Consider the following 24271-nt stretch of genomic DNA (forward strand, 5'->3'; position numbering starts at 1 on the left):
AAGACAAGACAACCCCTCCCCTTAGGTTTACAATTAAAAAGAAAAACATGACACACAAGGGAAAGGGCACAGGGAGGGAAGAGGAAAATCAAAACTCAGGCACAGTTGCTCTTATATTGACCAACTGGCACAGTTCAGCGGCAGGAGTTGCTTGATGGCAGTGGCTTCTCCCAGATGTCAGCTGTGGGCAACTCAGTGGTATAACCACGTACATGTGGCTTCTACTGCTGTGTGTATTATAAACCTTGTGTATGTACAGAGAACACATTCTTATATCGTCTCAAGTTGCACAGTTTGCAACTGCAGCGTAGAAAATCCGAGCAAGGCTCGTGAACCGAATATCAGTGGTTTGTAAAGGCAAAGGCAAATCTGAGCAAATTAGATCCATGAATAATCTCAGGAGGTTTTAATGCATTTTTTAAAATTGCATTTTAAACAGGGAGCTTACTTATTCTTCCTTTGTGTCTGCACTGCTACCATTTTACTGTATTTCCAGTAGCCTGCAGGCTGCAAGTGATAGAAATTCACCTAAAAAGGAAACAGTTGACAATCTTTTACACTGGCTCTTCTCCCCTGGTGCACACCAAAGAAATTGTGGAGTTTTTTCCTGACCTGCAGATGAGAAAAGCTTCACCAGTTTAATTTCTGTTTGCTGCATTGCTATTTCTAAGTACACAACGGCATAGCCAGTCAGAAATGTTGGCACCTTTATTTCTCTTCCTGCCCCCATGAATCCACTGCTAACAGGTGTTTGGCTGCAACTCGACAAATGAACACACTTTTGTCTCTGCTGTTAAAAGGCAAGATACGGATCCAGCATGTTCTCTGTGGTGTCACCCCTCTTGGCTGCCAGTTTCATATACTGAGAGGGCAGCCGCCTTGGACTTCAGAAGGCGAATGGTGTTGGTTTACGCCAGCAGAGAAGGTCAGGGAGAGGTGAAACAAGGCCACTTGACTTTACTGGGCATTTCCTGGTCCAGGCATCATCATTCGGCCATTTAGGAAAGATTACCAGCCTGAGCTCCAACCTACGTGTGACATTATTCAAGCATGCTTCATCTGACATCTGCTGTTATTTTGGAAAAACAACAACACGCTTGCAAGGCCCTGCTCAAAAATGTGTGCTCCCAGTTCTGCTGCTTTATTTATTTATAATTACAGTTATGGGGTGCTAGAGGAGGGGGAGGGCTAGGGGGACACGTCATGCTCCTTCTGGGGTAGTTTGGCCACTTTTGGTCTCTACCCAAAAGCCAGTATGGTGTAGTGGTTAAGAGCGGTAGTCTCGTAATCTGGTGAACCGGGTTCACATCTCCGCTCTTCCACAAGCAGCTGTTGGCTGACCTTGGGCCAGTCACACTTCTCTGAGGTCTCTCAGCCTTCAGAGGAAGGGAAAGGAGAATGTTAACCGCTTTGAGACTCCGTCGGGTAGTAATAAAGCAGGATATCAAATCCAAACTCTTCTTCTTCTACCCAGCACTCAGCTCTCAGCTGTAGCTCCTAGAAGCCATAAGCATTAGACTTCCCCTAGATGAGGCTCATCAACCTGGGAAGGGAGCCCACCTAGAAGAAGGAAAACTCTGCTCCTAAACCTCCACTGCTTTGAGGCATATTTTTGGAAGAATAAAAAGCTAAGCAGTAAACCGTACACAAATCCAGAGTGGAGTCTCTAAGGCAGTTGGGTGGCACCTTCTGCTCTTCCGGCAACTCCTGCAGCCAAGCATCGTGTCACAACAACATTGCAAGGTTGGTTAGGCTAAGAGATTTCAACTTTGCACTCAGTGGGCTTTATGGCTGAATGGGAAATTTGAACCTTGGTCTTCCAGACCTTTAGTCTGACACCTGACATACTGGCTGCAACTGCTATTTGTTCACTCCTGGCTGCTTCCTAGTGGGATGGTGAGGAATGGCAGCCAGGTAAGGGGGTATAGTGGTACCTCGGGTTAAGAACTTAATTCGTTCTGGAGGTCTGTTCTTAACCTGAAACTGTTCTTAACCTGAAGTACCACTTTAGCTAATGGGGCCTCCCGCTGCACCAATGCTGCGCGATTTCTGTTCTCATCCTGAAGCAAAGTTCTTAACCCGAGGTACTATTTTTGGGTTAGTGGAATCTGTAACCTGAAGCATCTGTAACCCGAGGTACCACTGAACAGTGGTACCTCTAGTTACAAACTTAATTCGTTCCAGAGGTCCGTTCTTAACCGGAAACTGTTCTTAATTAGAGGCATGCTTTTGCTAATGGGGCCTCTTGCTGCCACTGCACCGCCGGCACATGATTTCCGTTCTCATCCTGGGGCAAAGTTCTCAACTCAAGGTAATTCTTTCAGCAGATGACTAGTATAGGCCCCCAGTCTGGATCAGGAGTGCATTCTGGATTGGGGCCCTGTGAATGGGTTTCTCCCACCCCTTCAAAATAAAAACAGGCAGGTTAAGCACACTTGTTTATAAAGCCCATGAAAAAGGTTAGCTGTAAGTTTTTCTCTTAAATATGATCAGCCTGGAAGCAAAATATCAAAATATACTGAGGGTCTTTTCTTTTAAGTGAAACACCCCTGAGATAAGAGGCAAAAATAAAAATGGTGCAGCCCTGGAATCTGAAGCAACTGATTCTTAATACAACCGAGTCTAGGAAAGATGTTGTTTTTAACCTAAGAGTGGGAAAATACAGACTGAGATACACGATGGTAATCAAAGTTCAAATTATGGTCCCTGAGGGTGGCTGTGTTTTTCCGCTTGAGAGTCATGTACCTAGTCTTAATAGACACTGCAGTCTAAAGAAAAATGTTAGAGCTGAAGGAGCCTGTGATGTGCATTTAACAGGAAAACAGATACAGAGGGCGTTAAAGAGAAACACAGTCTATCCCTTTTTTCACCAAATGTCTACCACTGCCACACAAAACTGGCACTTTCCTAAAAAATAAGAAGGCGGAGTACAGCACATAGGGGATAAGATCAACAAAAGAGCCATAAAAACACTAGCTGTGATTCTGGCATTGTAGGGGGTTGGACTAGATTACCTTTGGAGTCACTTCCAACTCTACAATTCTGTGATCCAGTCATTTAAAACATAATTAAATACTGTCTGGTTATAAGAGGGAGGGCAGCAGAAATCATGTTGTAAAGGCCTGTCTCAACAACAAAAGTTTTCTGAAGGAAGGGAGGGATGTTTCCTGCTGAGTATCTACTGGCAGGGAGTTCCACAGGGCAGGGTCTGCCATTCTTAAGCCGCTGTCCTGACTTGAAGGCCAGCCAAACCTCAGGGGCATGGAGAACTCAGTAATGAAGTGCCCGGATAATGTTCATCCATTACAATAGTCACATATCACTTGACTTGGCTGGCACACTGAGCAGGAGATTTCTGAGATTCCTGCATGGCAGGGGGTGGGACTAGATGACCCTCGTGGTCCCTTCCCACTCTGCAATTTTGGCTGGGTGGCTTTGGGTCAGTCACGGTCTCTTAGCTTAACCTACGTCACAGCATTGTTTGCGAGGATAAAACGTGGAGGTGAAAAATCCACGTACGCCGTCTTGAAGGAAAGGTGGGATATAAATCAAATTAATAAATATTAGCAAAGGGGTGGAGCAGAGAGGAAGGAAGAAGCCATCTTCCCCTAATGCTTCATATGCTTAGGTATGCTATTTTGGTCAAGCACTCTGCATATGCTCAGAGGTGCTTTTTCACACCCGTTCAAATTATGTCCTGGTGATGCAGATTCTTGCTTCTGCAACACCCTTCAGAGAGTTGAGAAGCAAACATTGCAGCCCCCTAACACACACAAAACCAACCCTAACTTTGGCCATAAGCTCTCCAGGTTGTCTTCTATATCGATCCTCAATCTCTTTCTCCTGTCCCACACCTGCCCTTCTCCCTAAAAATAACCTCGCACCCCAACTGCAAAATTAGAAACTGAACTCATAGCTCCAACGGGAAACTTTTTATTTATGGAGCGCCGGGTGTCACTCCGGGTTGCCGTGTAAACGGGGCGGGGGGTGCGCGAAACCGGATCCGCCCCTCCCTCGGCTTCTTGAAAGTTCCACTCCCGCGCTGAGACAGCTGGAGCCTGGCCCAGCCCCTTTCCTCTTTGACAGACAAGCCAAGCCGGGCCTGGATTGGACAGATTCGCAGCCAAGTCGAGAAGCTTCTGCAAAGTGTCAGCGCCCTTAAGCGGGGTGGGGAGGAGAAAAATGCACTAGCGCGCGCAATAAGAGGGGCGGGGAGGGCGGTCTGCATATAAAGCCTGGGAGTAGCAGGCGGGCGCGCGCGTGCCGACGCTCTCCAGTTGTTTGCAGCTGCGGCGCACTTTCAATATAGATAGCAAATTTTCCAATTGTTATTTCCAGTTGCTGTCAGAAGAAAAGGGGCTGCATCTTGCATAAGGTATATATGGCTGTATTGCAGCTTGTTTATGTGCATGCATGGGTGGGAGCAGAAGTTTGGCGTCTCTCAACAACTGCGCACTTTTTCCGCGTTTGCAGCCAGGCGTCTGGGGTGGGCTCCCTCGGATTCCAGTAAGGATCGCGGGGGATCCTCGCAGGAGGGATCCCCAAGCGCGGGTCGTTCCTGTGGATTGCACCGCGCGAAAGCGAAGAGGCTGCGCGCATTCGGACTGCTGCTGTTCCGTTGTGGAGCGGATGGGTTCATTTCCAGTGCAAGAGTGCCCCTGAGCATAGTGCAGAGTGGCTTTGCTGCACCGCGGCGTAAAACACGGGTTCGGTTCTAGGGCTTGACCTGAGCTTCGCAGTTGGTCGCGTTTGGAAACGAGTCGCTGGAATTTGGGGGCCAGCCAGCACCCCAAATTGGGGAGGGGCGACGAACGCATCTTTCGCCACTTTTTTGTGTGCGCTAATTTGGAATGGGCTGCGGAAGTTACGATCCTGTTTGCCTTTTTCTTATGGGCTTTGCAGACGCTTTATTTACAGGATCCTTATCGTGTTCCAACTCAGAACTTGCTCTCACTGAATATTCTGCAAAGCTTGCTCCCTTGCAAACGCAGCTCGGGTTTTATTTCTAGCTTGTTCCTAAACGCAATCCTATACCGTATATGCAGTTTTAATTTAGGAGTGGCCGCTGTTGAAGGCTCGCTTCAGATGCGCAGGACCGGCTTGTGCGACTGCAAATCCTCTTAGGATCGCGCAGTTACGTTTTCTGGCACTTAATGCAAGCAGGCGTGCCTGGAATTTAGGATTTATAGCTAATTCAGCGCAAAGTAACGCTGAGCCCGGACGCCTGGGTTCTGCTTTGGTTGGCGAGTACCAGAACGCCATCGTTGGATGTTGAGGCATTCAGTTTGGAGCAACTTAAATAGGTGGATATTTGCCATCTCTAAATATAAGCGCCCACTATAGCTTCACCGTGGAAAATTACAGGCAGACAACACCCGTTACTTGCAGTTCTCTGGGCAGCTTCCATTGAACTGGCTGGTGACTATTTTGCAAGGTTTAACTCCTTGCACCGTCTGGTGGTATTGCTACTAATAACAATAACTAACAACCCACCATCCCAGAATCCATCTGGGTGGTTTGGAATCTTTAAAATAAATAAAGTATGGATTGATTCATATCTTTTTCTGTCTAATTGGTTCTGGCTGGTAGCAATTCTTCAAAAGAGCACTGGACTGTGTTGCCCCCCCCCCCAAAGAGTAATTAGGAGTTTAAAATAGGTGTGTACTTCTGAATAACATCTGCCTGTAGACAGCTGTACATCTTAGATTGCCCTGGGAGTACATTCTTACAATTCACGTTAGAACTGAAGCGGATTTTTTTTTTTTTTTTAAATAGCAGTTGCCAACTGATGGCCCGGAGAGCTGTTCCTGTTCATTTAAAGGCAACAGGATTCAGTTAGGTGAAGTTTCCTGCAACAAGTACGATCAGTATTTTGAATACTTGCATATGACAGCTTCATTTGCAAAGGGCAATATCCAACTTACTGCGTAGTGCGAACCATGCAGTAAGCCCTATTGATTTCAATGGAGTTTGCTCCCAGCTAAACAGGGTTTAAGGTTTGCTGCCAAGTTCCTTAAGCCCATTGATTTCAGTGGGTATTACTCTGTGTATGATTAAAGCTGGCTATCACCTAGATGGTAGCTTAATTTGGATGAATTCAGAGTGCATAACATGCACACTTAAAACCTGTTGGAAGGGACTTGAAAGGGGTGGAGTGTTTGGTTTTCTCAGGTGCCTGTCTGACTTTGCCTTCTTTGGGGTTGCAGGGGTGGGTGGGGCGTAGCTCCCCCCTCCCCACAAAAAATAACAATGGAGCCAATGAAAACTGGCTGCCCAAGAGGTGTGAACACGTGCCTTTTTTCTGGAAGGGAGATGGGAGTCGGTGCTCCATCCCATCCTCCAATTAAATGTGGTTAGAGTAGTTTTTCCTCTACTCTTCTGGGGATATTCCTAGGCTTGGCTGGTTGCCCAGAAGACTGCATCTGCAAACATTGGCTGTTCCTGTGTCCTAACTACTGCTTTGGAACGATCTGCGCTTGGAATAGAGCAAGGGAACACGTTTTTGTGCCTCAAGAGTGTTAAAGCATAGGTTTCTGGTGTTCAAAATAAGCGTCAGATGGTGGGACGTAGGTGTGTGCCTCCTTCGACCTGGCAGAAATATTTTATGTAAAATAGCATAGGGCCTTGTTTCAGGAGCTTAGCATATGCAGCAAGAGGTTGTTGTCCCGTGTGCATGGTTTCCCATTCAGTAAGGATTTTTAAGAGCGGTAGGTCAGGTCTTCTCATGCAGAAGGCCCTGGGTTCAATTTCTGGCACCTCTGGGTAAGACTTGGAAAGACTCCCATATTGAAACCCTGGAGAGCTGCTGCCAACCAGTGTAGACAGATTGGTACTCGATGGTCAGGAGAAAGGCAGCGTCTCGCATTCCTCTGGAGAGTGATTTGCTTGAGATTACTGGGTCACCTTGTAAGCTGATTGGAGATTTGAATCTGGATTTCCTCAAGCCTAGCTCCATCACGCCAAACCAGGGGTTGGGGGCACCTGCGTCCCTCCACAAATATCATGGGACTACAACTCCCATCAGCTCCGAGGAAGATGGGAGTTGTAGTCCTGCCGCATCTGGGGGGCCACAGGTTCCCCATTCTTTCCCTAAATGCTGCTTGTCACCTGTCGTTCTGAGGCACAGATCTACTGGCATAAAAGGACACACACTACACACCCTTAAAAGAAAACCCAGATGTCTGGAGGCGGATGAGACTTCAATGAGGGGAACACACTCTTAACTATGCCCAGAGGCACTCCACGTTGTTCCCTAAACTGGAAATTGCTCCAGAATAGATTGAAGGACTCTGCTGAAGCCCTGACACTTTGCCTCTCTAGGTATTTAGGATCTTGAGTGAGGGAGATGGAAAAGTTAGCACCATAGCTGTCAACGTTTCTCCTTTTTAAAGGGAAATTCCCTTATTCTGACTAGGATTCCTCGCAAGAAAAGGGAAAAGTTGACAGCTATGGTTAGCACTCCGGGGGTTGGTTTTCCTTTTTTAAAAAAAGCTCCAGGAAAGGAAGGGGAGTCTAGTGGGGGGGGGGTGCTCCAGAGGGTGGTCCTGGAAGCAGAGGCTTTCTTGGGGAGCGAGAAGGGTTTCTGAGCTCCTTCGCCTGTTGCGGTTTCTTGGCTTGGCTCACTGCAGCCGTCTTCTGCTCCTCTGCAGTCTCGGAGCCCTCCCTGTAGCAGAGTTCTCGAAAAATCTTTACAGGCTAAGGAGGGAGAGCACACAGCATGGCGCGAGACTCTTGCAAAGTCCAGCCACCCAGCCCCAAACGGCTGTCTCCACCCCCACCCCACCCCGCCTTAACGACCTGGGGCAGAGTTGGCCACTGGTGTGTGTTGTTTTTTATATATAATCTGATCTTGAGCAACAGCTGTGCCCTTCAGACTGCCAGCAACCCTGCCAAGCATGCCTTGAAGCCGAGAATAGGACCCAGTACTGTTTGGCTTAACTACTGCCCGTTCTTGGACCCCCACACCATGACTTCTGAACCGCGGGGCTTAATCTGAAAGCAGATCCTTCTTGGCTGCAGCCAAGTCCCAGTGTTTCTTACCTTGCCCTCCCGTAGGAGCTGCTAGGAGTGGTGCTGGGGGGGGGGGGGAGCACCTCAGATCTCCTGCTATGTTTTTCATTTGCAGCTGTGATTGCATCTCCCTACCGCTCTTTGTAGCCACGTGCCATCTTCGCTCTCTCTGTTTAGAAGCCAGCTTGTCTGGAAGTCGGTGCTCTTCCACCGCTGGGGCTGCTCTGTGCATTGGCAAGCTGGCTACAGAGTGCCCCTGAGCATGTGCAGAGCACTCTGCAAGGTCTAGTCATCTGCATCTTGGAAGCACCCAAGCTTTTTTTCCCTTAGCCCTAAATAGCTTTATCAGGAACCTAGCTCAGTTGGTTGAGTATGAGACTCTTTATCTCAAGGTCATGGGTTCGAGCCCCATGTTGGGCAAAAGGTTCCTGCATTGCAGGGGTTAGACTAGATGACCCTCGTGGTCCCTTCCAACTCTGATTCTGTGAAATAGATCTGCTGCCAGATTTCTGATTTTCCAGCTCACGTGGCTCTGGGGTTCTTCCCATACTGCTTCCAGCATGTGCTGTGCTAGGAGCAGTACAGGAAGAGCCAATGCTATAACGAACTGTAACCTCTGAGTTTTTGGTGTGGCGACTTCCCCTTAAGCTCTCATAAGATGCTTGCCACACACTGAAGCAATTTCAGTTTCGTGAGCATGGCAGTACAAAAAGTAATGTTGGTGATGGTCACATTATTTTGGGCATGGAAAGTTGCCCGTTACTTTGTTATTTATCAATAGGGACGCTTTTAGGTATCTTACCCTAAAGATCCACCAGGATACTCGGAAGTTCCTCAGTCTTCCGACCCATAGCAATGGATCCAATGCAGTGTGATTTCTCAGGTCTGCATTCTGGAAAAAGCGATCTCGCATCAGACTATTGCTGGGATTTTAAGCCAGCCCATTAACGCCGATCTCCCTGCGTCATCCTGGTCTCCCTACTTGGGAGCTGAAGGATCCTAAGGCTTTTGGGGGGGGGGCAGGGGGAGAGGAGAAAATTTTGGCATAATGACTCCTGCAAGCATGTCCAAGATTTTTGCACATGAACAGCGGTAGCCGGTTTGCATTGTGGTCCCCTGGAAAGATTTTGTTGGATTATGTCTGGGTTAAATTTTTCCCAGAGCCTTGTCTAGTGCGTTCCCCAAAGCTTCTAGCAGGGGCCTGCAGCCAACGCAGATGTTTCGCACACATGGCGGGATCCTTGCTATAACAGATGCTGCTGAACTCCAATACACTTTTCTGTATGTTTAAGCAATTAATGGGCTGTTGTCACTTCTTGCATTGATGTCACCGGTGTGTCGCCTTCCCCCTTGCAGCCAAAATGTCCAAGGGTCCAGCTGTCGGCATTGATTTGGGGACCACCTACTCCTGTGTGGGCGTCTTCCAGCATGGCAAGGTGGAGATCATCGCCAATGACCAGGGCAACCGCACCACCCCCAGCTATGTGGCCTTTACGGACACAGAGCGCCTTATCGGCGATGCTGCCAAGAACCAAGTGGCCATGAATCCCACCAACACTGTCTTCGGTAAGAACTGGCCGCCGGGCTTTGCCACGACATCCGGAGGGGTGATAAGCTCCATCCATGGGCTGAGGGACCCCGCTGCATCCTCCCAGAGAGGTCCTTTGGGAGGAAGAAGAGGAGGGTAATAACTTTATTACTTATACCCTGCCCATCTGGCCGGGCCTCTCCAGCCACTCTGGGTTGCTCCCAACAGAATATTAAAAACACAATAAAATATGAAACATTAAAAACTTCCCTAAACAGGGCTGCCTTCAGATGTCTTCTAAAAGTCAAATAGTTGTTTATTTCCTTGACTTCTGATGGGAGGGCGTTCCATAGGGCGGGCGCCACTACCGAGAAGGCCCTCTGCCTGTTTCCCTGTAACTTCACTTCTCACAGTGAAGGAACCGCCAGAAGGCCCTCAGAGCTGGACCTCAGTTTCCGGGCTGAACGATGGGGGTGGAGACGCTCCTTCAGGTATACTGGGCCAAGGTCATTTAGGGCTTTAAAGGTCAGCACCAACACTTTGAATTGTGCTCGGAAATGTACTGGGAGCCAATGTAGGTCTTTCAGGACTAATGTTATATGATCTCAGCAGCCACTCCCAGTCACCAGTCTAGCTGCCGCATCGTGGATTGGTTGTAGTTTGTGGGTCACCTTCAAAGGTAGACCCACGTAGAGCGCATTGCAGTAGTCCAAGTGGGAGGGAACTAAAACATGCGCCGCTCTGGCGAGACAGTCCTCGGGCAGGTAGGGTCTCAGCCTGCGTACCAGATGGAGCTGGTAGACAGCCGCCCTGGACACAGAATTAACCAGCACCTCCATGGACAGCTGTGAGTCCAAAATGACTCCCAGGCTGTGCACCTGGTCTGTCGGGGGCACAGTTGCCCCATTCAGGACCAGGGAGTTCTCCACACCCACCCGCCCCCTGTCCCCCTAAACAGTACTTCTGTCTTGTCAGGATACAACCTCAATCTCATGGATGGCTTTATTCTAGTGCTGGCTGTTTTAGAGAACAGCTGACCAGGTGTATTAGCTTGAAAGCACAAATTCCTTATGCCACCTCCCTGGGGGCCACATTCCGGGGTGGATGGGGCCAAAGGCAACAGAGATTGAAGCAGTTGGTGGCACAGACTTCTTGGTTTGGGGTCCCCTTCCCTCAGGAGTCACAGGCTCTTCCAAAGCAGCCCCTTGAGGGAGGATGGGGGGTGTGCGTGTAGAAATTAGCCTCGTTTGCAGAGGTAAAATTTACATTTCTTGCTTTGCCCACTTTTTCCCTGGAGAGCCTGGAAGGGGAACGTGGATTAAGTGCATGTGAATAATGGAGCTCTTGACCTATTCATCTCTTAGCTCCCTGCGGGAAGCTGATATTCCTTGGAAGATCTCATTACTGTTTCCCTGCCTCTCCTTTTCCCAGATGCCAAGCGCCTTATCGGCCGCCGTTTTGACGATCCCGTGGTCCATTCAGACATGAAACACTGGCCCTTCCAGGTCATCAACGACGGGGGTCGTCCCAAGGTGCAGGTGGAGTACAAAGGGGAGACAAAGTCCTTCTACGCCGAGGAGATCTCGTCGATGGTTCTCACCAAGATGAAGGAAATTGCAGAGGCCTACCTGGGCAAGGTGGGTAGCATGAAGGATGTTGGCTCCAGCTGCAGTGAAGGATTACTGCTTATGCCAGTGGGGTGAAGGATTACTGCTTTGGCTTGTGGGCAAATTTGGGCTTGCCAGGGGGTTCCAGTTCATAGAATCATAGAACTGTAGAGTTGGAAGGGATCATGAGAGTCCTCTACACCAAGCCCCTGCAATTCAGAAATCTCGGCTAAAGCATCCATGACATACGGGCATCCAGCCTCTGCTTAAAAACCCCCAAGGAAGGAGAGTCCACCACTTCTCGTTGGAGTCTGTTCCCCTGTTGAACAGTTCTTAGTGTCGGAAAGTTCTTTCTGATGTTTAGTCGGAATCTCCTTTTTTGTAACTCAAAGCCATTGGTTCGAGTCCTACCCTCCAGAGCTGGAGAAAAGGAGCTTACAAGTGTCAACCAGATGGGCAAGGAGTAGGGTTCAATCCTGCTGGGAATGTGCTAATGGAGGAAACCCCTGCAGCCAACAGGACTGAAAACTCTCACCAGCTTGGTCAGTGGAGGGTTCAATCTTCTTAATGCCAGATTATTTTTATAAAGCTTTTATTTAAAAAAAAAATAATGTAAGATGAAAAGTTCGGAAAAGTAAACTCCGTAATCAAAGTTATGAAACACCAGATCAGTACAGAGGCGGTGTTTTCCAAATAGATGTAGAATGGGTAATATAGAAAAACGAGAGCAAAACACAGCATGAAAGCCAAATTCCACAATGTAGTGGGAGAAGAGTGTTTTGTGTATCTGAATTTGAAACATGATAAATCACCAAAACGGCATGGAAATGTTCAGAATCTTCCTCTGGCATTAGGTGTGTTACACCGCCTTCTGTTAAAGTTGGGCCTAGGGTGAGAGAAATGAAAAGATTTGGCCCGCTGTGCTATCGGTGCCAACCACACTTTGTGGAGCCTTGTAAACAAAAGGATGGATCTCTGCCACAAGGAGCATACAGTCTTAAATTCTAGCTGGAAGGGAATGAATTGTAAGTGGAAAGGAGTGAAAGTGAGCAGTTGCCTTTTCAAGTACAGTCGTACCTTGGAAGTCGAACGGAATATGTTCCGGAGGTCCGTTCAACTTCCAAAATGTTCAGAAACCAAAGCGTGGCTTCTGATTGGCTGCAGGAAGCTCCTGCAGCCAATCGCAAGCCCCATCAGATGTTTGGCTTCCAAAAATAGTTCGCAAACCGGAACAGTCACTTCCAGGTTTGTGGCATTCGGGAGCCAAAACGTCCAAGAACTAAACTGTTTGAAAACCGAGGTACAACTGTACTTTGGTTTAATTATGACTGGAGAGCAATGGTGACAGGAAGCTCTGGTCTATATATTAGACCAGCAGCTGCTCTCCAGAATTCCAGTACACTAGTTCAGGGTCTTTCTGGCAGTGCTCGGGATTGATTCTGGGCCTTTTACAAAAAAAAAAAAAAAGCTTGGAATGTGGAGTGGGAGAGGCAAAGGACTATGAGGCGAATTTGAATTCCCCCTTTATTTTCTCTACCTTCAACAAAATACCCACCACCACCACCAACAAAATGGGTGCAAGAGCAGTCATCTAATTCCCATTCTTTCTCCCTCTTTCCACCACAGACTATTGCCAATGCCGTCATTACAGTCCCGGCCTACTTCAATGACTCCCAGCGACAAGCCACTAAGGACGCCGGCACCATCTCGGGCCTCAACGTCCTCCGCATCATCAACGAGCCCACAGCAGCTGCCATAGCGTATGGCCTGGACAAAAAGGTCAGGAGGGGTTTCACTGCCACCCTCCCCCATGTTGCTAGGTTTGGACTAAGCCCGGGACAGAGAAATGCAGGGAAGAGGACACAACACTTAGGTTCCGTGAGCAGGGTTGGGAAGCCTGTGAGCCCTTGGTGTTGCTGGACTACAACTCACACTGTTCTTGACCCTTGGCCGTGCTGGCCAGGGCTGATGAGAGTGAGAGTCCCAGCAACAGCTTGGAGGACCGCAGGTTTCCCTCACTTCTAGGCAAGAAGATCCCAGAAAGTTCTTGGGTCGAATTCATACTTTTAAAGCACTTTCAATTCCCAAAGAATTCTGGGAATTGTAGTTTAAGGGTGCTGAAAGGAGACCAACCTATACCCCTCCCAGAACTACAATTCCCGGTGCACTTTTAACAATCCCTCTTCCCAGGTAACTCTGGGAGCTCTAACTCTCTGAGAGAGCGAGGGGTCTCCGAAAAACTCTCAACACCCTTGGCAAACTACAGGTGCCAGAATTATTTGGGGAAAGCCACAACCATTTATCGTGGTATCGGAGTGTTTGATATGAGCATGGTCCTAAGGGCTATCATGAAACTACAGTTCCCAGCAATCTTCTGAGAGAATCCTGGCAGTAATCCAAGCTCAGGTCTGCAATTGAGTCCTGTTCTTTGGTTCATGGTTAAGTGGTGGAATTTTTGTTGGTGTGTTGAGTTTTGGTTCAAGGCACTGGAATTCCACCCAAAACAGGCTGCGGTTCTTCTTACATGTTGCTGGTCCATCCTCCTGCAGGTTGGCGGCGAGCGCAACGTCCTCATCTTCGACTTGGGCGGCGGCACTTTCGACGTCTCCATCCTGACCATTGAGGACGGCATCTTTGAGGTGAAGTCGACGGCCGGCGACACCCACCTGGGTGGCGAGGACTTCGACAACCGCATGGTGAACCACTTTGTGTCGGAGTTCAAGCGCAAGCACAAGAAGGATATCACGGACAACAAGCGGGCGGTCCGGAGGCTGCGCACCGCCTGTGAGCGGGCCAAGCGCACCCTCAGCTCCTCCACCCAGGCCTCCATCGAGATCGACTCCCTCTATGAGGGCATAGACTTCTACACCTCCATCACCCGGGCCCGCTTCGAGGAGCTGAATGCCGACCTCTTCCGGGGCACCCTGGAGCCCGTGGAGAAGGCCCTGCGGGACGCCAAGCTAGATAAGTCTCAGGTGCACGACATTGTGCTGGTTGGTGGCTCCACCCGCATCCCCAAGATCCAGAAGCTCCTGCAGGACTTCTTCAATGGCAGGGAGCTCAATAAGAGCATCAATCCTGATGAAGCAGTGGCCTATGGCGCAGGTAAGAGAGCCTTGCCAGAGGTGGTAGGCCTCAGAAGGCCGGTTGCTAGGAAACGAGGGTTGCCACCTGTCCTGTATATAATGCAGGATTTTCTCATACTTTGATATAAAATGCTACGTCCTGTATTGATACGGTTCTGTCCCGTATTTCAGGTCCTTCTCTCTCAGTGCCAAGTTAGGGATCCTTTCCAAATGCACACGTTGGAAAGGGTGTGTGAAAGGTTCATGTAGCCCAGAAAGATGGACAGGTGTGTGTGTGTGTGTGTGTGTGTGTGTGTGTGTGACACAAATTCCAGAGGGGGCCACCGGGTTAGGCTGCAGTAGATTTTAATGGATTGCTTTGAAGCCACTGCAGCACCAGATGGGGTGGGGAATTGCCCCCAGCCGCCCTGTCCTGTATTTTGCCAGAACAGAAATGACAGCCTTCTAGGAAACACAAGTGGGGAGAAGCCCGATGGCTAAGTTTTGCCTTCCTCTGCCAGAGACAGAATAATAATTGCTGAAAATGGCGGGAGAGAGTGGGGCTGCTGCTTTTGGGCTTCCCATCTGGCTGCCCCCTCTGAGAACACGATGCTGGACTAGTAGATAAACCTTTTGCCCAGTCCTGCAGGCGGTGCTGCTGATATCAGGGGTTGGTATTCTTAGGGACGTTCCAAGAACCCAGGTCCCTGCAGGGGACCCAGAGGCTCTCCTCTTCCGTAACTGCTACAGCTTTTCTGAGGCAGCTGGTTTCCATCATCTAACCCTGATGGATGTATTCTGCCTCAGTTGTTGGTATTCAGTAGCATGCTTGCCTCTCTCAGCTGCTGGAAACCTCAGATGGTGAGAGGTCTGGTACCCTCAGCTTCCTGCTTGGGTTTTCCCCACAGGGCTTTTTTTCAGCCGGAACTTGCAGGAACTCAGTTCCGGCATCTCTCAGGTGAGCACCACTGTCATTCTAAGACAATGAGGGGTGCAGGGTGAGTTCTGGCACCACTTTTTCTAGAAAAACAGCACTGGGTTTCCCATAAGCCTCTGATTGGACACTATGAGAACAAGATTCTAGACTAGATGGGCCACTGGGCTGATGCAGCAGCCAAGTTCTTCTTAATGTTCACGCTGGAGTTGGAACCGTCGTAAGGGTGAAGCAGTCGATCGGGATTTGTTACTCAACCTGACCGCGCTGCATACCAAAAAAAAAAGGCAGTGAAGTATTGAGCAAAGGGTGGGGAACCTTTTTCAATCGAAGAGCTGCATGCCAGTCAAGGGTGAGGCTAGAGGCTTGAGTGGGTGGAGCAACACGTTTAACTCCTTTATTGTTTACAGTCATACCTCATGTTGCATCTGCTTTATGTTGTGTCTTCTTGCATTATGTCCCATGGCAACCCGGAAGTACCGGAACGGGTTACTTCCTGGTTCCGCCGCTCATGCATGTGCAGAAGTGCCAAAACTCACCTACACAGATGCAGCGCTTCGAGTTGCGGGCATTTCACGTTGCGGACGGGCTCCCATCCGTAACACGAGGTACCACTGTATTAAATCTGTATACCTCCACTCATCCAAAGATCCTGAGGTGATTCACAAAATAAAAATGCAAAATACATAACAAAAACAAGACGGATAATCCTCTTTCCACAAACACGTTTAAAAGGATATATAATGTTAACCAGTTCAAGGCCTGGCTGAAGAGAAACGTTTTCACTCGTCACTTAAATATATGTAGTGAAGGTGCCTGGCAGGCCTCCCTGGGGAGAGCATTCCATAAACGGGGAGCCACCACAGAAAAGGCCCTTGTGTTGCTGTCCTCCAGACCTCTCACAGGGCCTGGGTTGGTTCATATGGTCCTGAGCCATGACTCTACCTGGGATCAGTGGGTGATACTCCAGCCAAGTGAAAGCCAGAGGTTTCTTTGCACTCCTGCCCCAGGAAAGCAAGAAGCGTCAGCAGGATCCAAGGATACATTTCTAGCCAGGCAGAAATGGGACCAGCAAAGGCTGTGGACTGGGCACTGTCCCAAGGACCAGATAGAGATTCCTGGAGGGCCACGTTTCACACCTGGCTTCTAGGGACGCAGTATTCAACGTAATTCTACAAAGCATTAAAAGTCTAGTGTTGATAGTACCGTTTGGGAATGCTGATAGAATAGCGTTGGCTTCCACCTGCCCCATCAGGACAGAAGCAGGTTGTAATTCTTCTGATCTTCCACGAGGTGTCCTCATTATATCTTTTTACCACACCCAGCACTACAATACCCCTTTAAGCTTCCATGGCCTCCCCCAAAGCACCCTGGGGGTTGTAGTTGGTTAAGGGTGTCGTGGAATTCTACTCAGTATTGATCCAGAGTAGAATCCCAATGTACAGTTAGCAGAGTAAAAACTTAAACGTTGCAGGATTCCCAAAAAATAGACCAGAGGCAATTAATATTTCATCCAGCAGAGCTTTACTGCTACTGAGGGCAAATGAGCATAATGGTCACAAATCCAATACAGTGGTACCTCGGGTTAAGTATTTAATTCGTTCTGGATGTCCGTACTTAACCTGAAACTGTTCTTAACCTGAAGCACCACTTTAGCTAATGGGGTCTCCTGCTGCCGCTGCGCCGCCAGAGCACGATTTCTGTTCTCATCCTGAAGCAAAGTTCTTAACCTGAAGCACTGTTTCTGGGTTAGTGGAGTCTGTAACCTGAAGCATATGTAACCTGAAGCGTATGTAACCCAAGGTGCCACTGTACATTCAGTCCATAAGAAATCCAGTTGCTGCAGACTTAACTTTAACTTACAATAACGTATAATAAGACTAAAACCTTAATACTAAGCATACTGTGTGCAGAACACCACACCAGAAGGTGAAACCCAGGCTCCTCCTGGCCTATTTTTATAGTCCGCATCACCTTGACAGAAGAGATAAGAGAACCAATCTTAAGCGAGTTGTACTCAGCGTCTTTGAAGGAACAACCCAAACATCACAAACCTTTTGCTTGTTTCTTTCACACAGAGAAAGCTTCCAGAACGCTCTTGAATTAATTAGAATAGGAAGGATCTCTACACATCAGATTGATACTTTTTGCACTAAGAAATGCCAACTGACAAAGGGTGCCAGGAGTTTTTGGGAGATTGCTGCTTCCCTCACAGAGCTACAGTTCTCCAAGGTGGTTTTACAAAATTTCTCCGAGGTTGGAGGAAACTCCAGAGGGCTTTGGAACAGCCAGTGGTCACAACTGGAGAAAAACTAGTTGTCTTCTTAAGAGCATAAGACGAGCCTGCTAATCCAGGCCTAAATTCGTACCTGTTGGCTTGACTGCTCCATCACCACCTGCGTTGCTCTTCTCCCCCACAGCTGTCCAGGCTGCCATCTTATGCGGGGACAAGTCCGAAAACGTGCAGGACCTGCTGCTACTGGACGTCACGCCTCTGTCCCTGGGAATCGAGACGGCCGGCGGGGTGATGACCGCCCTCATCAAGCGCAACACAACCATCCCCACCAAGCAGACCCAGACTTTCACCACATACTCAGACAACCAGCCTGGGGTGCTCATTCAGGTAAGGGGAAGTGACTGTGATCATGGCAAAGGAGCATTATGGGACGCTGGCTGAGCGCTGCATTTAGCAGGCCGAGCATTGCCAGAACAATGGCACAGACTCAGTTGACCGAAGCTAAGGGCGGTTTTGTGTAGTTGCTGGAAGGATGCACACCCCGAGTTTCTTGCATGGTGTGGTTGCGTTGGGAGAACCAAACTTTGCTTTCTAACCTCCTGGTGTTCTCCTTCCTTCCTTCTCAACCCCACCCCACCTTCTGCAAATAGGTATACGAGGGAGAGCGTGCCATGACCAAAGACAATAATTTGCTGGGCAAGTTTGAGCTGACAGGCATCCCCCCTGCTCCTCGCGGCGTCCCCCAGATCGAAGTGACCTTCGACATTGATGCCAATGGCATCCTCAACGTCTCTGCTGTGGACAAGAGCACCGGAAAGGAGAATAAGATCACCATCACCAACGATAAGGGTGAGTACGCTGGCTGAAGGGGGGCGGGCACAGCAGCTATAGGCTCTTGCTCGTCACAACACATCCTTGTGGTTGCTAATCTGGGCACCCAATCAACACCAGCACATATGCCCCAAACAGGCCAATGTGCGAACTCTGCTTGGATTCCATTGAAGGTTTGAATTTTTTTGTTCAGTAGTAGCCCAGTGGAATAGGGAGTGAAGCTCTGCAAATGAATAAACCAAGCGATATTATTATTATTAATTAAATTTCTTTGTCCGAGGGTCACAGCGCAGCTTACCATATCAAAGCACAAAAATGCGTAGCGTAGTAACACACACACACACAAAATTTAGAAGGCCATAGAGGGTTTCATTAGCCAAAAGGCTGGGAGAAGAGGGAATGTTTTTGCCTGGCGCCTAAATACATGTGGGAATTAGGAAGTATGGGGGAAGACAATGAAGTGCTGCCTGAATGCAGCCAGATTGGTTTCAGCTATAATCTGGGGGGTTAAATGTGTTCATCCGCACTTCTCTTTCCCCCAAGATTTCTAATCACGGGTCTGAGAGGTTCTTTTTGTGTCTTTTTTTCATCTTGCCGCTTTCCCTGGGAAACCCCCCAGTTTACTGCTGATTTGGAACAAATGTCCACCAGGTTTTCTGCAGATTAAAGGAAAAAGAACCAACTCAGACCCAGGACTAGAAATCAGGGGGGAATTTATAAAAGAATGGAAATGGTTTATTGAGATAAATTGCAAACAGGTAGAAACATTGCCAGGATTATTGTAACAACCTGCAGTTTCATAAGAGTATATATTTAAAGGTGGTAATTAAAGGAGCAAATTAAATGAGTTTGGATATGCAGATGTTAAAAAATAAATTTAAGAAACTGCAGAAAGGGGGAAGAAAGTCAAACATTGAAATGTTAAATAAAAACTTTTAAAAAAGAAATCATGGGAGAAACAGAGGTTTTATTCCCTCTTCCACTGGGGGAAATCAATCCTTGATTGGGATCCAGTGAATGTTAGTGTACTGGCTGGATTTTGGCATGCAGTATACTGATGTGTCTGTTGTCATCCCGTCAGCCTCAGTATATTTGGAGCAGGCATGGAGACACCTGTGGCCAGATTGCTCTGTCCCAGCTTCTACCATCCTTGAGCATTGGCCATCCAGATAACCTGCAGGCAGCCCCCCCCCCCCCCGGCTTAGCAGTTTGCCCTGACCTGTGTGGCTTCTCTCTCGTGCCACAGGCCGCCTGAGCAAGGAGGAGATTGAGCGCATGGTCCAAGAGGCAGAGCAGTACAAGGCTGAGGATGAGATCCAGAGGGAGAAGATCACAGCCAAGAACTCCCTGGAGTCCCTGGCCTTCAACATGAAGAGCACGGCGGAAGACGAGAAGCTCAAGGACAAGCTGTCCCCGGAGGACAAGCAGAAGATCCTGGACAAATGCAACGAGGTCATTTCCTGGCTGGACAGGAACCAGGTGAGCTTACAAAGGGAAGCAGGTGTGAGCAGCAGCGGTCCTTGTCTCGAAATTTACTTCCTGATTGGAAAAGAAGCCACAGTGAGGCAGGAGGGGGAAGTTAAGATAAATAGGCCTGCATGAGGCACATACTGCAAGCAATCAAGGATGTTCGGATCTTATTTCTACTACGTATTTTGCAGTTTTTATATCGCAGTTTTACACTGAACTGCACTGAGATCTGTGGGTGAAGGGCGGTATACAGATTTAATAAATAATAATCAAAATGAAGGGACGCGGGTGGCACTGTGGGTTAAACCACAGAGCCTAGGGCTTGCTGATCAGAAGGTCAGCGGGGTGAGCGCTCCCGTTGCTTGGTCCCTGCTCCTGCCAACCTAGCAGTTCCAAAGCACATCAAAGTGCAAGTAGATAAATAGGTACTACTACGGCGGGAATGTAAACACCGTTTCCGTGCGCTGCTCTGGTTCACCAGAAGCAGCTTAGTCATGCTGGCCACATGACCCGGAAGCTGTATTCCGGCTTCCTCGGCCAATAAAGCGAGATGAGCGCTGCAACCCCAGAGTTGTCCACGACTGGACCTAATGGTCAGCAGTCCCTTTACCTTTAATCAAAATGATAATGTGAGGTTCAGGAACCTGCAGCACTTTGTATGTTGTGGGCTGTGGGCTCTTCTCCCTTGGAGGTTTTTTTTTAGCAGAGGTTGGATGTTTATCTATTGTGAATGCTGTAGTTGAGAGATTCCTGCATTGCAGGGAGTTGAGCTACAAGAAGTTTGGGGTCCCTTCTAACTCTGTGACTCTATGCTTCTATGACTCCAGCTCCCTTGCCAGATGGGTAACAGTAAGAGGTAATGGGAGCAACTTCTGCAGGGCCCACAGTGCTCCCCCATGCCTGCAATAAAGCAATGTGTGATGGCAGAGAAGGAGGTTTTTTTTTTACTGGATTTCATATCTCCAGTGATAAACAACCTTAGTTGCCTTGGTATAGCACAGCAAACTACAGGTGAGCGAGGCTTTGTTTACTGCTGTAGATGCAAGATGGCTTCTCTGCAGGTTTTCCTGGGAATTGTAACTTAGGGCTTATGTTTTCTCTTGTTCCACGGCTCCCCCACAGGGGGAAAGCACTGTTGAGCGCTCAATCAGAGCAAATGCAATTCGGGTTTCCCCCGAATTCCTGTTGGTTCTGATCTGTCACTGATCTTTCCTTAGAAAAGGAGCAGAGCCAGTGGAAGAATTGCTCAGACCCATGCTTTCTAGGCACAGCACAAGTGGAAGTGTGACTGACATGTCTGTTCCACTTCTGTTGGAAGCTTATTGCGGCATTTTGAGTTCGCCTTTGAATCGCGGGTTGTTGTTGTTCAGCTGTGTTCCACTAGAGGGCAGCCAAAGCATCCGAGTGATGGAGCATGAGTTTGGCGTAATACTGTATAGATCTTCCCCTTTGCAGATTGGTTGAAAAGCCAAATCTAACTTTCCTGAAACATGGTTTCCTGGGGAGAGTGCTAGCTGCTAAGGAAGGGCAGAGAAATCAGTGTCTCTTCCTCCAGGAGCAAAACGCCGAAGCGTAGACCCTTTTGATCTGTCTTCAAGGCTGGAACCGGCTGAGGGTTTTCTCGCATGTGTGTGTGTATGTATGTATGTGTATATGTATATATATATATATATATATATATATATATATACACACACACACAATTTTTGTTAAATTTTCTAAATTATATTTCAAAATACTCATTTAAACAACCTTAAATCAATGATTTCTTCTGTTTCGGTGGTTCATTTCTCATGCCATACATCCCTGCATATTTTACATGAACTAAACCATTCAATAATCCATTGAATAATAAGGCTGGCATGCATGCCTTTGGGTATGGGAAGGCAAAAATCTATAAAGGCTTTATGAACCATATTCTAAGGAAGCATTTGTATAGAGTTTGGAAGAAATATAAAAATTTGCTGGAAAGGAAAACACCTCTGTGGCCCTCTCCTATTGCAGTAAAGAGAGTTAATATGGATAGACAATGGACAACTTACAGGGAATTGCTACACTTTACAGAAGGGGGGTGGGTGCTTAATTGAAATCAGAAGAAAATGTAAGGAGCCGTGTTATAGATCGGTTACAATATCAAAAATTATATGAAATGTTTAAAACAGACAGGAAAAATAGTTTTCCCCGGACCAAAGCTCACGATTTGAAAAAGGACTTTTACAAAACAAAAGAAAAACTTACTACCTAAAATGTACAATCTGTTGTTAGAATGGGAAACGAAAGACGAGCTTGTTAAAGTTCAGAATACCCTTAACGGTATCGCACCTCTTCTTTCCTTGTCTCACCCAGATGGCGGAAAAGGATGAATATGAGCACCAGCAGAAGGAGCTGCAGAATGTCTGCAACCCCATCATTACCAAGCTGTACCAAGGGGCAGGGGGCATGCCCGGGGGGATGCCGGGTGGGATGCCCGGGGGCTTCCCAGGAGCCGGAGGAGCTGGCGGTGGCTCTTCAGGCCCCACCATCGAAGAGGTGGATTAAGAGCCTTCCTCCTCTTCCTCCGCCCTGCATGGTAATAGGGAGAAATGCAAGCTGGCCTGGATTCTGCTTCACTTTGCCAACTTCTGCCGTCTTCTGCCCATGAGCCTCTGCACTTAAATGGAGTTTGCTTGCTCTGTTCTCTCCCCACCACTCCTCCCCATCTGTTTTCTGTAATGGAGTGGGGCATGTCTCCTTACTTACCGCCAAATCCGAGACTTCACAGATGGTGTTCACATGAATAAATTATTGCACTTTCATCACCCTGCCGCTTTGATGCCTGTGCGTTTTGTGTATTTGTGTTTTGTTATGTACAAATTCACAAGGTTCTTTTTTAAAAAAAATAATTTTTATTCATTTTCCAAACAAATTTTATACAATCAACAAATTATTTTACACTCATTCTTCAATTTTTGAGTTCCCTCAGTTTCTCTGTCAATCTTTCGTAAAATTTCTATTTATTGACGCATTTCTAAACATGATATTGCCTTTCCCAACTCCTTTTCCTCTTACTCTCTTTTTTGCAATATTTCTTACTATCTCACAGAGTCTCTTCAAAACCAACAAGCGTTGTGTCTGTACATCACACATATTTTTCAGATATTCTGTAAATTTCCCCCAGTCCTCGATAAACTTTTGGTCTTTCTGATATCGAATCTTCCCAGTCAATTTGTCCAATTCTGCATATTCAGTCAATTTCCTTCTCCATTCTTCCACTGTTGGAATTTCTTCCTGTTTCCATCTTTGGGCCAGAAGTATCCTTGCGGCAGTCACTGCATATTGAAACAGTTTACAGTCTCTCTTATTAATTACAAATTCACAAGGTTCAAGTCCACAATATGACAATAAAGATATTATTATTATTATTATTATTATTATTATTATTATTATTATTATTATTATTATTATGTTGCCTGTTAGATCGCTGACGTGCCGGTGTTGTTGGGTGACCTGTTTTTTTTTTTGCCCAAGAACTACAAGTGCAAAACCACAGGGCTTTGTTGGGAGCCAACAATCTGCTGATTGATGCTTGCAAATCCCATATGGGCCAAGCCAGACTTAACTGGCATCAGGTGTATGGCACAGGGGCATGGCTTGGGGGCAAAGCAGCCTTGCAGGCCCAACACCTGGTTCAGGGGCCCCACGTGGTTAATAGTTGCAGCCCCTGTGGTCAGAGACCATATAACCTATGATGCAGCACGCACAGGTGTGCATGCCTGGCAGCAGTGGCATGCATTCATGCTGCTTTTGTTCCTGTCTTTTAATAAGAAAAGCTGGTGTTGGAAGAAACTGGGCTGATGGCTTTCTCCATAAATTTCTCATGCCCTCTTTTAAAGCCACTCGAATTTGTGGCCACCATTGCCTCCTTTGGGAGCGCGTTCCATAATTTATGTACTGCATGGAAAAGTTAATTTACCTTGGATGTCCACGTCTTCTAGTATTAATGCGAGAGGGAGAAAAATCTTCCCTCCTGGAAGATCTGGGTCAGCCAATCTGGTGAGAATTCCACTGAGCCACTTTTGCCTACAACAAAAAAAGGTGGGGCCATGTAGCTTCCTTGACCTGTGCACGCGATCCCCTCTCATTCTAATAGCTATGTGTAAAGCCAGTATCTGGCACACCCCAAACACAGGCCTTTTTCTTTTGCTAAAACAAAAGAATCTGCTTTGCCCTTTAGTTAACCTTTTGCCCTACCTAGTTGCCACAAGGGCTGTGCCTGAATTGAGGACTTAAGATCATGCAGAAGGGAGCAAACCCCCCCCCCCCAGGAAGAACAAATCTTAGGAGAAGCGGCATTTGGTGATTACATTGGCTCTGGAATTCACTTCATGGGTAGTTAAAACGATTGCACCATTGTGCGGACCTCTCAACAAAGCTGAATGTAGGAAGCGACCTTATGCCAAATTGGACCATAAGTCCCATCTAGCTATGACACTGGCAGGTCTATGGGAGTTTCCCAATCCTACAGATAACAGCAACTGAACCTGGGGGGCTTTGCATGGAAGCCCTGCCTGTAAAAAGATAAAGGACCCCTGGGCGGTTAAGTCCAGTTAG

General features: G+C 47.7%; 2 protein-coding genes across 3 annotated transcripts in view; one reads left to right on the forward strand and one right to left on the reverse strand.

Annotated features, from left to right (window-relative positions):
- The window catches only part of LOC310851730 (phospholipase A2 inhibitor 25 kDa subunit-like), a 1159037-nt gene that overhangs the window by 291560 nt on the left and 843206 nt on the right, over positions 1-24271 (reverse strand). The window lies entirely within an intron of this gene.
- Positions 4149-22484, forward strand: LOC310851434 (heat shock cognate 71 kDa protein-like). Of its 2 annotated transcripts, none has more exons than XM_083753847.1 (9): positions 4149-4375; positions 9367-9576; positions 10970-11175; positions 12772-12924; positions 13695-14250; positions 17565-17767; positions 18031-18229; positions 19458-19690; positions 22028-22484. In XM_083753847.1, exons 2-9 carry the CDS (start codon positions 9372-9374, stop codon positions 22217-22219), a joined length of 1947 nt encoding a protein of 648 aa, XP_083609973.1. In that variant the 5' UTR covers positions 4149-4375; positions 9367-9371; the 3' UTR covers positions 22220-22484. The 2 variants fall into 2 exon arrangements, with proteins under 2 accessions (XP_083609973.1, XP_083609972.1); XM_083753846.1 differs by lacking the exon at positions 4149-4375 and adding an exon at positions 4401-4506.

This window comes from Podarcis gaigeae, assembly GCF_964106915.1.
Source record: "Podarcis gaigeae genome assembly, chromosome: 8".
Lineage (NCBI taxonomy): Eukaryota > Metazoa > Chordata > Lepidosauria > Squamata > Lacertidae > Podarcis > Podarcis gaigeae.

What these genes read in the sequence shown, in the direction of transcription:
- LOC310851434 (XM_083753846.1), top strand. Translation starts at nt 4,404, where the DNA reads ATGTGCATGCATGGGTGGGAGCAGAAGTTTGGCGTCTCTCAACAACTG. An exon ending in CAGAGGCCTACCTGGGCAAG is followed by an intron (nt 11,176 to 12,771) that starts GTGGGTAGCATG and finishes TTTCCACCACAG; the next exon opens with ACTATTGCCAATGCCGTCAT. An exon ending in CCTGGCTGGACAGGAACCAG is followed by an intron (nt 19,691 to 22,027) that starts GTGAGCTTACAA and finishes TGTCTCACCCAG; the next exon opens with ATGGCGGAAAAGGATGAATA.